At 42.8% G+C, this 15,633-nt stretch overlaps 1 protein-coding gene across 1 annotated transcript in view; it reads left to right on the forward strand.

The window, feature by feature from the left end:
• Window positions 1-4,010: 4,010 nt before the first annotated feature.
• The window catches only part of KCNV1 (potassium voltage-gated channel modifier subfamily V member 1), a 149,772-nt gene continuing 138,149 nt past the window's right edge, over window positions 4,011-15,633 (forward strand). The window contains exon 1 of the mRNA XM_086918065.1: window positions 4,011-5,129. Coding sequence (XP_086774191.1) covers window positions 4,175-5,129 — 955 coding nt within the window. The 5' untranslated portion in view covers window positions 4,011-4,174. The remainder of the gene's footprint in view (window positions 5,130-15,633) is intronic.

A 15,633-nucleotide genomic window follows, 5' to 3' on the forward strand; every position in this document is an offset into this window, starting at 1 on the left:
TAGTATTCCGTGCATCAAACATGATCAGAACCTAGTTCTTACTTTCCTGATGTGCGCTCCCTTTGAGCCACTTCACTCTTGTCCTCTCTGTCTTCTCACCTTAAAGACAGCTTTCCTGGTTGCCCTCACCTCTGCCAGAAGGGTGAGTGAGCTCCAGGCTCTATCTTGCAAACCTCCCTTCCTGTCTGTGCATCCGGACAAAGTGGTGTTGCGTACCAAACCATCTTTCCTGCCCAAGGTAGTCTCTGCTTTCCACATCGGGCAGTCCATCACCTTACCCTCCTTCTTCCCGCCTCCTCATCCCTCAAAGGATGAAGAGCGGCTCCATTGTCTGGACCCAAAACGTGCGCTTTCATTCTATGTGGATCGCACACGCCAGTTCCGGGTGGACTACCAATTCTTTGTTGGCTACGTGGGTGCGAAGAAGGGACGGGTGGTGCATAAACGGACCATCTCTCGGTGGGTCGTCTTATGCATCAAGGCGTGCTACTCCTTGGCTAGAAAGGAGCCTCCAGTTGGACTGAGGGCCTATTCCACTCGGGCCAGGGCGGCTACTACTGCCCTGGGTCAGGGAGTTCACCTCCAGGACATTTGCCAGGCGGCTACGTGGGCCTCGCTGCACACCTTTGCGAGGCACTACTGCCTGGACAGTCAGGTCCGGAGGGATGGCTTCTTTGGACGTTCCGTCCTCCAGGACTTTCTGGTGTGAGTATTGGTTCGCAGACCCACCACCGGGGTTGGTATTGCTGGGGTATCTATTCTAAGGTAAGGAATCTAATACTAACGTGTTTCTTTCAGATGAACAAGTTACTTACCTTCGGTAACTATATATCTGTAAGAAACAGTAGTTAGTATTAGATTCCTTACTGCCCCACCCATCCTCCCCGTTCTGCGAACTGATACCTAGGGTTAAGGTTATTCCCCTTTCAGGGCCCTAGTTTCTTGGCACCAGTGCTGGTTCTAGCATGGCTCTGCGTATCTGGCGCGGACAAGCTGTGGCTAAGAACTGGGCCCAGATCTTTGGACTGGGGTGAGTGTGTGACATTGATCCACATTCGGTCCATCACCGGTTGTGTTTGCATAAGAACTGACGTCAGCGCGCATGGGCGGCGTCTAAGTACTCCGACGACGTCATTCCGGCGTAGACGACGACGATGACGGACGCGGAGCCGGAGACGACGCCTAACGACGCTCAGGGGTATTGCTACGCAAAAATTTCCGGATCCAGTCTGACGCCTGGGGATATTCTAAGGTAAGGAATCTAATACTAACTACTGTTTCTTACAGATATATTGTTACCGAAGGTAAGTAACTTGTTCTTTACAGGCCCTGGAACTCACATTGCACATTACTAGGACTTCCCAGAAAATCTAATATGCCAATCAAGGATAACCAATCATAGTCACAATTTACACAGAAAGCATATGCACTTTAGCACTGATCAGCAGTAGTAAAGTGCCCAGAATGTTATAGCCAACAAGAAAAGGGTCAAAAACAGGAGGTGAAAAAGCAAAAAGCCTGGGGGTAAGCCTGCTATAAATACCAGGTCTAACACTTACCATGCGTGGTAAAGAGATACGCATAGTAAAGACGTGCATTTTTTAATAGTATTATTACTATTATTTTCAAATCAGACTTGTTCAGAAGACAATACTCACTATATGAAAAAAATAGAAATAACAGTAAAAAAATCCACAGTCATAACAGGTAGCTAACATAATCCAAAGATAGAGAGCTAAATAGAAAAACAAAAATATCGAATCTAGAACTGGAGAGATAGAGGAGATAAGAAAAATACACAATGATTCACTGTTAAAGCTTGAGAGATCCCAACTGAGATTGATCCAAACTTTTTTAGCAAGGAAGGACCTTAGCCAAGGCTAATTCAGACTCGTAAAATCTGATGGACGAGGACACACTATTCAGCTGCTTTCGGGGGAGTCACAGAGGCCCATGACCTTGCAATACATACATAGGCATACAATACAAACTAACGTTCTCGTAATTAGATACTGGATACCACACTCAAAGTCAAAATTACCTCTCAACACAATTTCTTCAGTAGATAATAAACTTGACGTCCCAAGCCAGAAGACATAAATGTAATCGACCGACTTGCGTTGAATAGAACGCGTGGTAAAGGCACTGTGTGGCCAAAACATTTGTTGTACATTATGTTTCCCACTGATCACCCTTCACAGCAGTGCATTCCAAAGGGGGCGGTAGTCATAGGGGGCATAGCAGTTCTTGTGTGCATTAAGTCAGCAAACTGTTCCAATTAGCATTATCTAACTAAAGTTAATGACATTTGAAACGATAGCATTTTACTTATATCCGAAGGTTGTTGTTTTTTAATCTGTGTGAGCTATATAAAATGTGTTTTCACTATCAGTAATGTTTAATAATATGCTAGAATAATTTGGTCTCTCGGTTTATACATCTGCAAGAAGTTGATTCTTTTTTAAAAAAACAATCATACAATATTGAAAAACGAAATGACGCCCTAAAAATATAAAAGAAAAGCTACTTTGGATGAAGGGATAGAAAAAGGTCCCGTTTGACAGCGACCTCCATAAAAACGCGAGGCTGATGCGAAGAGGGGATCAGTCTGAAATGACGCCCTTTGAGTATCCTATGTTATAAGTAAATGGTGAACAGGAGGCGCGTCGCACACTTTTCTGATTCGACCGCTCAGATTGTGTAGTGCAGTATTCAGGAGAATATGCTATGCATGTGCCAAACAGCTATTGGCTGAGCTTTAGAACTATGTATTTCTTAGACACAGAGTAGCCATGCTGCGCACATGACTTTTACGCGGACAACTCGGTGATTTCATAAGGACTTACCCGACATTACTACGGTATACCCCCTCCATTCTGCTTCAGGTAGGTGGCATTACGATTGTATGGATGTGACGTCCCGTGAGTGATGGGGCACTGCGCGTGATGTTCACATGTGGATACAGGGTGGTGATAGTCGACACACAAACATAGGGCTGTGTATTGCTGCACGCTCAACAACCTGTGTCATAGACGTAAGAGGTGACTCGGGTCTCTGCTCCTTAATACCAGAGTTTCCGATTCAGTAGTAAAGCAGTGCGGATTTGTTTTTACTGATTTTTCGGAACGCAACAGAAAACTGGTATAAATTGCTGAAAATCAATGTATTAAATAACGAAACCGTTCAGGTGCTTTCAAAGGCGAATATAAAAAGCTGGGTTAAACTACGCTTCGGAGAACGTCAAGCGTAACTAATTTGTCACGAGTTCTAGGAAAGATCACAACTTAATCTTAAGTGAATTCAATGGTACTTAATTTAGCACCAGAAAACGCTAGCAGCGTCTCGCCTACTATGTAACTGTAATAGGAGGCACAACTATGTATACATGTTCTTCGCTGGTGATTATCTAACACTGTACGACACTATCTTCGGTTACCTAAGATGGGTCCTCAGAGATCCAGCCGAGGTTTAAAGCGGGCATTTCAGAAAATGAACAATGAACAATGCCGGCTCCCAACCGGCATGTGAGCGCGTCCATTTCCCGGTCTCTCTCGTCCGGGCTAGCGCTTCATTTCCCCCCAGATCCAACGTTGTTTCACAAGCTACCCTAATTAACCATGCTACCTTTTTTTGTTGCTTTCTGACTTGTTTACATTAGCGCCTTGTATGTGCCAACCAGGCGCACATCGTAATCAACAATGCAAACATTCTGCTATGCAAACGGGAGGGACGAGGTGGGTGCACAGGTAACTTGACGCTAGCTCCTGCCAGCTGCCGACAGACAGCGTGGTTGGCTGAGCCTGTGTCAGCACTGAGCAGTGAGCGCTCTCTCAGTGCCGGCGCAGCAGTGGGAGTGCGCACACGGTGAGATGTGACGGCTCCTACCTCACCCGGCAGAAACAGCGCCTCGCTTGTGCTCCCATTAAGACACGGGACAAGCTAACCCAGAGTCTATGTGGCTCCTGTGGAGAAGGCAGATCAGGGCTACGCTCCACCTTTCATCATTGCATCGGATGTATAACTTCCGAAAAATCTTTGATCACCTTGTTCTCCAGAACCAGCAGAAGTTGGAGGTGTCACTTTGTGAACTGCAGCGGTGCCGTTGATTAATGGGAATGCCAGACCCCCTTGGAGGGAGAGCGCGCGCCTGTCAAGAGGAAAGGAAGCATGCGGAATGAGTGCCTCGGAGCGCTCGGGGGAGGCAGGGGAGGATGAAGCGGACACCTGCTCCCTCTCCTCCCAGGACTCCAGCGTCTTCTGCAGTGACGCTCCGCGGCCCCGCCAGGACATCCCGCCAGACTCCCTGCTCATCAACGTGGGCGGCCGGCGCTTCGTGCTGTCCCAGCAGACCCTGTCCTGCCACCCGGAGACGCGGCTGGGCCGGCTGCTGGCTGCCGGCCGGGGGCTGGAGGCGGCCGAACTCTGCGACGACGCCAGCCCCGGAGAGGGCGAGTTCTTCTTCGACCGAAGCGCGCAGATGTTCGAGTACGTCCTGCACTACTACCGCACGGGCCGGCTGCACCTGATGGAGCAGCTCTGCGCCGTCTCCTTCCTGCAGGAGATCGAGTACTGGGGTCTGGGCGAGCTGTGCCTGGACCGCTGCTGCCGGGACAAATACTTTCGACGCAAGGAGCAGAGCGAGGCGCTAGACATTGGCAAGGACGTGCAGGAGGACGAAGTCGAGGAGGAGGACTTCACCGGGGCGCCCTGTGCCAGCGCACGACAGCGGCTCTGGGAACTCATGGAGAAGCCCGCCTCGTCGGCGGCCGCCCGCACCTTTGGCACCGTCTCCATGGGCTTCGTGCTGCTTTCCATCGCCAACATGGCCCTCATCTCGCTGGAGCTCGGCTCGGTGGACGCGCCGCTCTCGGCCCTGCTGGAGTACGTGTGCATCACCTGGTTCACGGCCGAGTTCCTGCTGCGCTTCGTCTGCGTTCGCGACAAGGGCCGCTTCCTGCGCAGCGTGGTGAACCTCATCGACGTGGTCTCCATCCTGCCCTTCTACATCACGCTGCTGGTGGAGCTGGCCTACGGCGCGGGCACCGAGCTGGAGAACGTGGGCAAGATCGTGCAGATCCTGCGGCTCATGCGCGCCCTGCGGATGCTCAAGCTGGGCCGGCATTCAACAGGTACCGGACCATGTGCGCGTGCGCTGCGGAGGGGCTGCGGAGGGTAATTGTGTCCACTGGCTATCCCAAAATATCCATATGTTTCACCTCTGAAATATGCCAACAATGTTTGTGGTGGCAGTCTTAAGCATTATGCAATATCACTTCCACGCAACCTGAGTCCACGGAACCTAAACAATACTCCCCATAGATGAATATTGTCCGCCCCAATGCTCCTAGACTCAGGGTTGTATTGGGATCGAAAATAGGACCCGGGCGCCCATTTGAGGATTAAGCCTTTTTTACAAAACACTGCTTCGGTGTTTTTAAATATTGTGTGAACAGAAGGAATGGGAGGAGGGATCTCTAAAAGAGGCATGTTGTCTTAACTTCAATGAGATAAAAAAAATGCAAAGGTTGCCAAGTCTCATTGTGCACGGATTAGTTTACAATGGTGAACCACACCTGAATATAAGTGAGGCAGCTTCTGCTCAAGCCCCCTGCTCAATCTGCATACAGGAAAAGACTGGCCACGCCAGAAACTGGGAATGACACCTTTGCCCCATTGGTAAAAGGGAGGTCATAGAGGCCCATCTGCCTCTAGGAAGGCCACCCAGGCACCCACTGGTACGCTGGTGGCATCCCATCCGAACAGCACAGGCACAGCCCAAAGCTGCCACCACACTGCCCAAAAAACCACCGAGAGCTGCCACTCAGATACCAGCTCATCACCCATTTCCTGAGTGCCCGCCTTACTAATCTGACCCTGCCCAGACTTCCATTTTTGGCTTCTGTCATCATCTAGGTGCGGAGCGCCCCAAGAATAAACAAAATAAGGTAAATTCCTACTTTAGTGCAACAAATAATTTCCTAAGAGGTATCACTAGCAGTGCTTAGGTGTTGCGCTTCAGCTGGCACAGGGCAAGGACCTGAAAGTATTTTCTTTTGACCACTTGATTGTAGAGCTTTCCCTACCTAGTGTTAAGCCATTTTTGGATGTTAAGGAAAGCTTGTTCAAACCTTCATTATTGTTTTCGACAAAAGGTATACCTGCCAAATGTGTGTTTTTTTTCCAACATCCAGGGGACTCTAAAGGTTCCCCAGGTTTGTTTACTCCCAGAGAGAACTGAGAAACTACACAACATATTGTTGAATTTTGGGTTTGGGAAAAAAAAGGTGCTGTACGAGAAGGTGAATGCTTTTTTCTCAGAAAAATTGCATTAGCTTAAAGTTTGCTGTGCTAACATTTACCACGTTTCCAGCTTTTGAGGAACAACAGAATTGTATTAAAACACATTTTTACCACCTTTTTTGCATTTTTCTAAAAGGTATTCTGCTTCCACCAATTTTATATACATTTCTGAAAGGAAGAACATCTTCTGAATTTAGCAAGTGCTCCTTTATGTATATCTCAAAGTTTTCCTAAAGAAACAAAATTTTGGAACAAAAAAAATAATGAAAATGAGTAAGAAAATACAGCCTTTGTGATGTTTTCACCCATAACAATAGACCCTTCAAGCCAAAGGGATATATACAGGGTTTATACGTTCACCAAAATCAAGCGATAACCATGTCCAACAACTGAGCTGCACCTTACAATGATTTTCATTTTATACCGACTATACTGCAATTCTTATGGTAAAATTTAAAGAAGATTAAATGGGTATGAAGAAAGACTATATATTCCGGAAATGTACAGAAGATACTGAGTTTAGGAATGATGGTAATTTGTGTACCTCTGAATTTGTAGTTACTCATACCATCATGTGATTCCAAGGGAATTTTGAGAATGTCTTCCTTCTTGAACACAAGCTAACATTTGGAAGCCTCAAACGCAGAGAAATCAAATTGGCAACAACATATGTAATTTCTTTGTTCCCACTCATTGCCCAATACAAATGTTACCCCACTTGTTTTGGCTGAGTTTAGCTCCTAAGATACAAAATTCCCAAAGTCGCAACCTGGGAACATCATATATAACCCGCCAATAGCAATTTTTTTTTAACAATGTGTGTAGCTGCGCAAATTGGGCCCTAGCTCAGCTGTCACCCATGAAAAACTACTATACTCAAACATTTCTGAAACCTAGACACCTGGGGGTGACCAGGGCGGGGAAACTTGTGTGAATTAAACTGTGGCAGTAACAGATCAAACTAGGGACCATGTCTTCAGATCAAACCAGGGACTCTTGTCCCTGGTTTGATTCTTTCTGTAGCGGGCACTTGGATCAACCATGCAAGCATGGTAGTGTTTTTATTGGGACAAATGTTGGAATTCTGGTTGGTGGGAAATGTGTTAATACTCTCAGGTTCTGGAAGTTTATGTCACAATAATGCTGGGAAAAAAGAGAGAAAAGGGAATCCCTATTGTCCCATCATCAGAGAGATTACTTGCCTTTAGCACTTGGATGTCACCTCCATATCCATAGCACTGGTTGTGAGTTCTATCGACATGGAGGTCATGTCCATAGTTTGGTTTATAGTAGAGAAAAGGTTCAGACTCGGGCTGAGCTTGTTATGTCAGTGCTGCTAGCACATGCAGGCTGGAGATTCTTTCTATTGGCATGGCAACAGGGGATTAACAACAAACATAGCAGCTGAAGTGGGAAGAAAAGGAAAACGGGGCACCCTCCACTCACAATAAATCTCCTTATGTGAACCCCATCCCAAATAGCAGCATGATAGCAGTGTAGAAGTACAGCTTAAGTGATTACACTACATTTACCAACCGCAAGTATATTCAGGCTGGGTAGGATCTCCTGTTTGAATAGGAAAGTACTGTTGATGACAAACTGAACCAGTTGGTAGCACTTCTCAACAGGCATATGGTGGCTGCTTCCGTGAGGCATTTCCTATTTCTCTTAAAAAAAAATTCCCCCATTATTTGCCACCGCACTTACTTTTACACTATACACACAGCCCCCAGTGCGTAGGGTGAGACGGGCCTTTGCAGTTTGAAAGTATCATAATATCCCTTTAAAAAAGACACTTTTCTCAAGAGGTGTTGGAGAATGGGGCAGTGTGGGCTTTGATGGCAACAACGAAACCTGGAAGTATAACCATGTAAAAGTCAGGTTTGCATCTTCTTTATTTTTTGCCTATGGAAAAATTGGAGACTGGCAGGGACATTGAGCAGAGTAAGAATATAGAAGAGCTTCTTTAACACCGGGAGAAATAAAGCATTTTCTTGGCTCTTGGGTAGTTACATTTAGTAATCATTGAATCTGTGAATCAAACTTTAGCTAAACAAGCTAATAAAAGGCCAGATGTGGATCTGGAGTTGGATGTATAGCCAAAAGGTCGATATGATCAAGGAACAATTTTAACACCTTGTAGGTTTGCATTAGAGATAACTTGACTTTTCCAGGTTGTAATCTGGAAGAGTCATAGGAAGATTTGTTTCCAGATTCGTAACCCAGGAGCAGGGCTAGTTCCCTATGCATGTTGTAGCAAAAATATACTGGACCAGTATTGGAAGGATGTTGAGAAGCAATCATTTGGAAGATTTCTAGATAAGAAATATAGAGTACACATATGAGGATTAAATACATAATAAATCATTATTGAGTGATTAATTAAAATCACTCAAATCAAACATCTTTACATTACGCAATATCTAAATACTGTACCACAATTATCATTTTAACCCCTTAAGTGCTGCTGACGGCCAATGGTCGTCAACAGCGCTACCTCCCCAGTGCTGCGCACGACCATTGAACGTCCATTCAGCACTAGTTCTAATGGACAGCGCAGCACTGGGGAGAAATGTTTACACGCAGCTAAGGTGTTAAAATTACCAGTACAATCATAATTATGTTACAAAACCAGACCAATTTACCATACATTACCTAAAAAATAGAATATAAAATCAATCAAACATAGGCTTAATCATGCATACATTGATAGCACACATAAAATACATCAACAAATACTATAGCAAGATATTGCATATATTGCAGTTAAAGTGCCAACGTGCAATAATGACTAATTATAACATTTAAAGACAAGGATAAAATGCAATATTAGTACATCATTAGTTACTATAACAGAATATTGCACATATTGCATTTTAAAGTGCCAACGTGCCATAGTTATTAATTCCATTGTATAGAAACAATAATAAAGTGCATCAATAATTACTGTAACAGGGCATATATTATTACAGATCTAATTTTCTCCCTAGCAGAAAACAAAAATATCTATAAAAAGCTCATCGGTTCAAGGCAAGTGAATGCGATACATCTCAGACTTGCTATATCAAACATTTTTCGGTTACATTTACATTTTTTATCAGTTGGCATAACAACGGGATCAATTCACCAGCTAGTGACCTGATTAGTGCCTGGCGAGTTGATCTAACCCCTATCCTCAGAATTGATAGTAGCAGCAGCCTCTGGAGCCACGTTTCAGGATGTAGGCTATCTGGCCAGTGTGTTCAAAACTAGACACAACTCAAAACGTTGTTATATCTGCCTGTGAGTCTATTTTTCTTTGGGTCTCAGTTTGACAGGCTAGTAAAATAGTCAGTGATATATAAAAAGATTCCTTCAGGCAAGTAAAATTCAAAGCTCACCCTTATTTCAGTTTGAATATTTTGAAAGGAAGAAATGTACAATCTCAGCCGTACCATATGAGAAGACCTTTTCTAGGGAGGATCTGTAGTCAAGGAGGTTTCTTTGCTGATAAATCCTTACCTAAAAGGCCTGTTTCACCCTCCTCCCAAACAGCAAATGCTAAATTATGACTGTATGGTAGAAACATCTGCCCTTCCATTAGATGGCAGCGTTTCTCACTTCATTAACATGTGGAAAAAGTCAGATTCAGACAGATGAGTGTTAAAAGTCCAGGATTCGGGATATGCATTTGAACGGAGGAGCAAACTACCTCAAAAGGTGATCAGGAAAACTCTTTCTTCTTAGGACTCATTGAGAAAGAAAGCAATGACAGATGTGATTCAAGCACAAGAGAGGAAGAATACAATAAGTCCTGGTGGCAGAGAGGAATTATGGCTTTTGTTCCACTTTCTTTTTTGTTGGAAAACAAAATGGATATGTCAGGCCTGTTCTGTATTTAAGACATTTTTCAAGTTCATACTGCAAATATCATTCTGATTGACAACATTGCAGTCAAATATTCCTTTATTAAACCAAGCATCCTTTCCAGTGACATTGGATATTACAAGCATATACTTTCAACTACTGATAAATTGAGAGCATAAAAATGGCTGACATTTATGGAAGCAGTTCAGCACTTGCCTACTATGTGTATACGATTCTCTTAGTCACTTTTTTGGGGCCTGGATTTTGGACCCATTAGGTGTTATTAAAAGACCCCTCACACACCAAGTCATGCTTCATTATCGAGGTCCCAACCAGATGGCCGAATGCCACCTGGTTGTGCTTCGACGCCTGACTACAGCGGAGTGGGTGTTGGTGCAACAGTGTGATGTGGGTGATAGTAAAGGATTAAAAATACCTCTGGGAATCCTTACCTATCTTTTTATTATTGGCGGCCCAGGGTATTGGTTAAAAGTATCTGTAAGCAACTACTAAAGGGGTAATTTTCCTATAAGTTGGTTTATGTGTGGCGGTCTACATGTTTCAGCCCCCTCTAGGAGTTTAATGGGCCTTTCTTCAGGACCAAAGGTGAATAGTGAGAGGCGAAAAGAAGTTGTTGCCACGTGAAAAAAAGGTGTTTTTACTACACACTCGCTAAGGTGTGTGGTCAATAAAAGGAAAGTGTTGGCGTACTTACGGACACTTTTCGGTAGCAAAAAAATTCAATGCTACATGGCTGTACGGCAGTATACGGGGCTCGGGGAGGAAGCACTAAGCATGACCAATTTGATAATGAAGTGTCCTCCGTGGTAAACCTGATTGCGGTCCCTCGGCGTCCCGGCTGGTAGGTGTGCGCCAGAGACTGCCGTTTCAGTGGAGTGTAAGGCTTGCTTGGGGCAACTTCATTATCAAATTGTTCATGCTTAGTTCCTCCTTCCCGAGCCCCATATACTGTCGTACAACCACGTAGCATTGAATTATTTTGCTACTCAAAAGTGTCCGTAAGTACGCCAAACTTTCCTTTTATTGACCACACACCTTAGCGAGTGTGTAGGAAAAACACTTTTTTTCACGTGGCAACAACCTCTTTTCGCCACTCACTATTCACCTTTGGTCCTGGTGAAAGCCCCGTTAAACTCCTAGAGGGGGCTGAAATATGTAGACCACCACACATATGCCAACTCATAGGAAAATTACCCCTTCAATAGTAGTTGCATTACACATACTTTTAACCAATATCCTGGGCCGCCAATAATAAAAAGTTAGGTAAGGATTCACAGAGGTATTTTAAATCCTTTACTTTCACCCATATCACACTGTTGCACCAACACCTGCTCTGCTGTAGTCAGGCGTCGAAACACATCCAGGTTGCATTCGGCTGCCTGGTTGGGACCCCGATAATGAAGCATGACACCAACCAGGTTGGTGTGTGAGGGGTGTTTTAACTGCATCGCTGCGGCGGTTATTTTCGCGCTACGCCGTTTTTTTTCTAAAAGCCGCGTTAGATGACGAGCTCAGCTCGTCATCCGCACACGCCCCCGTGGCTGATGACGAGCTGAGCTCGTCATCAGCATCGAAGGGGTTAATAACACCTAATGGGTCCAAAATCCAGGCCACAAAACAGTTACTAACAGAATTGCTTACACATAGTGGGCCAGTCCATATTGTTTCATCATATTGCATCTGGGGACAGGACACGCCCTGCATACCCTGCTCTCCTATTGAATTTTTCGAGCAGTTCAGCACTATCAATTGCATGTACTTTCTTTTGGATTAAATTTGGACCACAGACTATTTACAAACGTCCTAACCGTAGTGGTGGCTGGGTTGCATGCAAAGGGGATAAATGTACATCATCTTTTTTAAAGGCTCAGTAACATGGAGAAGTACTATGCAGCACACTGAAGAAGCATGGGTTTCAAATCATTGAGTCTATTCCTTGCAGGATTTGCCATTTATTGGAGCTCGTTTGGCCAGATCTTCTCTACCACAGGACAGGATTGAAAAATCAAAGGTCACATAAAGAATATATTGCAGGAGAATGTTGCCACAGTAAAACAATTGGTGAGGCTACTGGAGCTGTTGGCATTAACAGATCCAGCCGTTCCATGGGCTTAATTCCACCTGAAGAAGATGGTGTATTTTTCCGCAATCTTTGGAAATCAATATCAATGAAGTACAGTGTGTGTTTGAAGCTGAACCTATTCATAGGGAGGGTTTGATATAGTGATTAAACAAAGAACATTTGTTAAAAGGAGTTTCATTGGGATCACCGACAGAATATTGAAAACAATATCATTATGCAAAAATATTGTGTCAAAAATATAGATTACAAAACTATTGCTTACCTATACTTAAAATGGCAAGAACAAAAAAATTGGAAACAAATATTGTTTCACACTAATACTGTTAAAAACATACAAATATTGTTTTTAATACATATTTAATTTGAAATAGTAAATTTTTAATATATTAATGTATAAAATTAATATAATGTAAAGTCAACACATTTAAATACCATTCAATACTATATATAAATATATACTTATATAAACAAATATTACATTTAAAATAGTAAATTTTTAATACATTAATGTATAACATTAATACAATGTAAAGTCAACACATTTAAATACCATTTAATACTATATATGAATATATACTTATATAAACAAATACACACAGGTGTGTTTGTTTATATATACAAATGTATAATGCAACACTATTATAAAAAACATATAGTATACATTATATAACGTTTTTGGTTAATTTTTTAAATTTACATCTATAACAAAATAAGTTTACATATAAATAAATAAATAAATAAATAAATAAATAAATAAATACCTTTACTATTCTCACTCCAAACAGGTCAACAGTAGGGAAAAGGAAGAGTAACATTTACTATTCTACTTCCAGTCTGTGTAAAAGTAGGGAAAGCGTTGGACTTCGGAGGGGTAGGATTTACAATTCCTACTCCACTCTGTAGAGAAGTATGGAAAGGACTGGACTTCGAAGGGATAAGATTTACAATTCCTACTCCAGTCTGTACAGCAGTAGGGAAAGCTTTGGAGTTCAGAGCGGTAAGATTTACTATTCCCACTCAAGTTTGTGTAATTGTAGGTACAGTGTGGACTTTAGAGAGTAAAGCTTTACTATACCAACTCCAGTCTGTACTGCTGAAGGGAACGTGTTAGACTTTGGTGGGGTAACATTTTACTATTCCTACTCCAGTTGTGCAACAGGCGGGTAAGTACTTCACTTCAAATACATTACAGATTCGAATAACCCTATTAATTTAGAACAAATATAACACTCCTAATATCAACATTAATAATTAACATAAAAAATATAAAAAAATGATTACAAATTAAACAATTTACATGATTACTAAACAATTGAAAAAGTAATTATCAATTAAAACATGTGTTATTTATGTATTACTAAATTAACTCCCCACACTATATCCCCACAAACCTAGCAGCTCAGGCTTAAAATATAACTAAATAAATGGTATGACACAGTTTATATAATTGATAATAACTGACTAATTAATTGACGATTATTAATTTTTGTTAATTTATTATTGCTTAATTAATGTCTCATACGATACCCCAACAAACTTAGCAAACCACAATTAAAATAAAATAATATTGCTTGATCCACATATTTCTCAATTACATAATTATTATTCATTAATAATTGATTGCATAAGTAACTTTCCACCCTATATCCCTACAATGCCAACAGCCCACAACTAAAATATAGCTAATATTCGTCATTACATAATTTTCATAATAAATAAGCACTTATATAATCAATAACACATTAATAATTAATCCTTCATTAGTTATTACTTACTTAACTTCCCACCCTACACCCCTACAAACCTAGCAACCCACTACAACACTATGAATTACTATTAGAAATTAAATTAAAATTATACATCAATTCAAATTGCAAATTATGTTTATAACTATTATAAAAAAATGTACAAACAATAATGACATAAAACATACATATATATATTCGAAAATACATTAAGATAAAACTTTTTTTTACAACTATAGTATTGAAAACAATATAAAATAAACAATGATATTCGTAACAATGATATTATTTACGGGATAAAATTGATATTCTTGACAAAGACATTTCTGCTTATAGAAAACAAGGGTACCCCGTTAAGTGAACCTGGGGTGTAATCATCATAGGGTAAACAATGGTTCAAGGGTGGCCTAACTGGGTCCAGTAGCACAAGGGTAACAATTATTTTGTCTAGAAAGTGAATCAATTGGGGAGCAGACTTTGTAGGCAACATGTGTATTTTTAATCATTTAGGTATGTAAATAGGTCCTTACAAAAGTTCGTTCAGGTGCTCACATGAGTGAAATAGGTGCATAATGTGCCTGAGTGAGGGTGACACTATATGAAATATCACAGGGACAGCACAAGGAAATCCATAACAATATGTACAAATGGGGGATTTTCAATGGGGGTCGACGGCATTTCGATCTTTACCAAGTTAAGATCATCATCAGGACAGTGTGAGCAGTCTGAAATATTTGGGGAGACAGAACTGGTGGTGAATTTCGAACTCGTCGCAGTCTGTTTGGATAGTAGTGCGATTTGGATTTATCAGTAGCGGAAGAGGTTCTAGTCATCTTCATTAGTGGTCCATGCATGTTTGGATGCTTAGTTTCATTGTGTAACTCAAGGGTGAAGCACGAGTATTAAATTATTGAGGTGGGGGTCCTGGTTCAGTGTCGGTCCCAGACTCTTGCCTTCAGGTGGGATTTAATCTCCGTAATCGTGGCAGAAAACGCTGACCTCGTCCTCATGGCAGGAAAGGAAGCATGCAGAATGAGTGCCTCGGAGCGCTTGGGGGAAGCAGGGGAGGATAAAGCAGACACCTGCTCCCTCTCCTCCCAGGACTCCAGCGTCTTCTGGAGCGAGGCTCCGCGGCCCCACCAGGACATCCCGCCAGACTCCTTGCTCATCAATGTGGGTGGCCGGCGCTTTGTGCTGTCCCAGCATACCCTGTCCTGCCACCCGTAGACGCGGCTGGGCCGGCTGCTGGCTGCTGGCCGGGGGCTGGTGGCGGCCGAACTCTGCGACAATGCCAGCCCCGGAGAGAGCGAGTTCTTCCTCGACCGAAGCGCTCAGATGTTCGAGTACGTCCTGCGCTACTACCGCACGGGCCGGCTGCACCTGCTGGAGCAGCTCTGTGCCGTCTCCTTCCTGCAGGAGATTGAGTACGGGGGTCTGGGTGAGCTGTGCCTGAACTACTGCTGCCGGGACAAATACTTTATTACACAGGACAGTGGTCCCTACTTGTGGACAGAATAATGTACAGAAACAATAATCATACACCTGATAAGTGTTATGTCTTTTGTCCAGCCGGACAAGAAATTTATTTTTGGCCTTCTAGTTGATAAAACAAGATAATAACAAGTGGGCACAGCCGTG

This window comes from Lissotriton vulgaris, chromosome 4_1, assembly GCF_964263255.1.
Source record: "Lissotriton vulgaris chromosome 4_1, aLisVul1.2, whole genome shotgun sequence".
Classification (NCBI taxonomy): Eukaryota; Metazoa; Chordata; class Amphibia; order Caudata; family Salamandridae; genus Lissotriton; species Lissotriton vulgaris.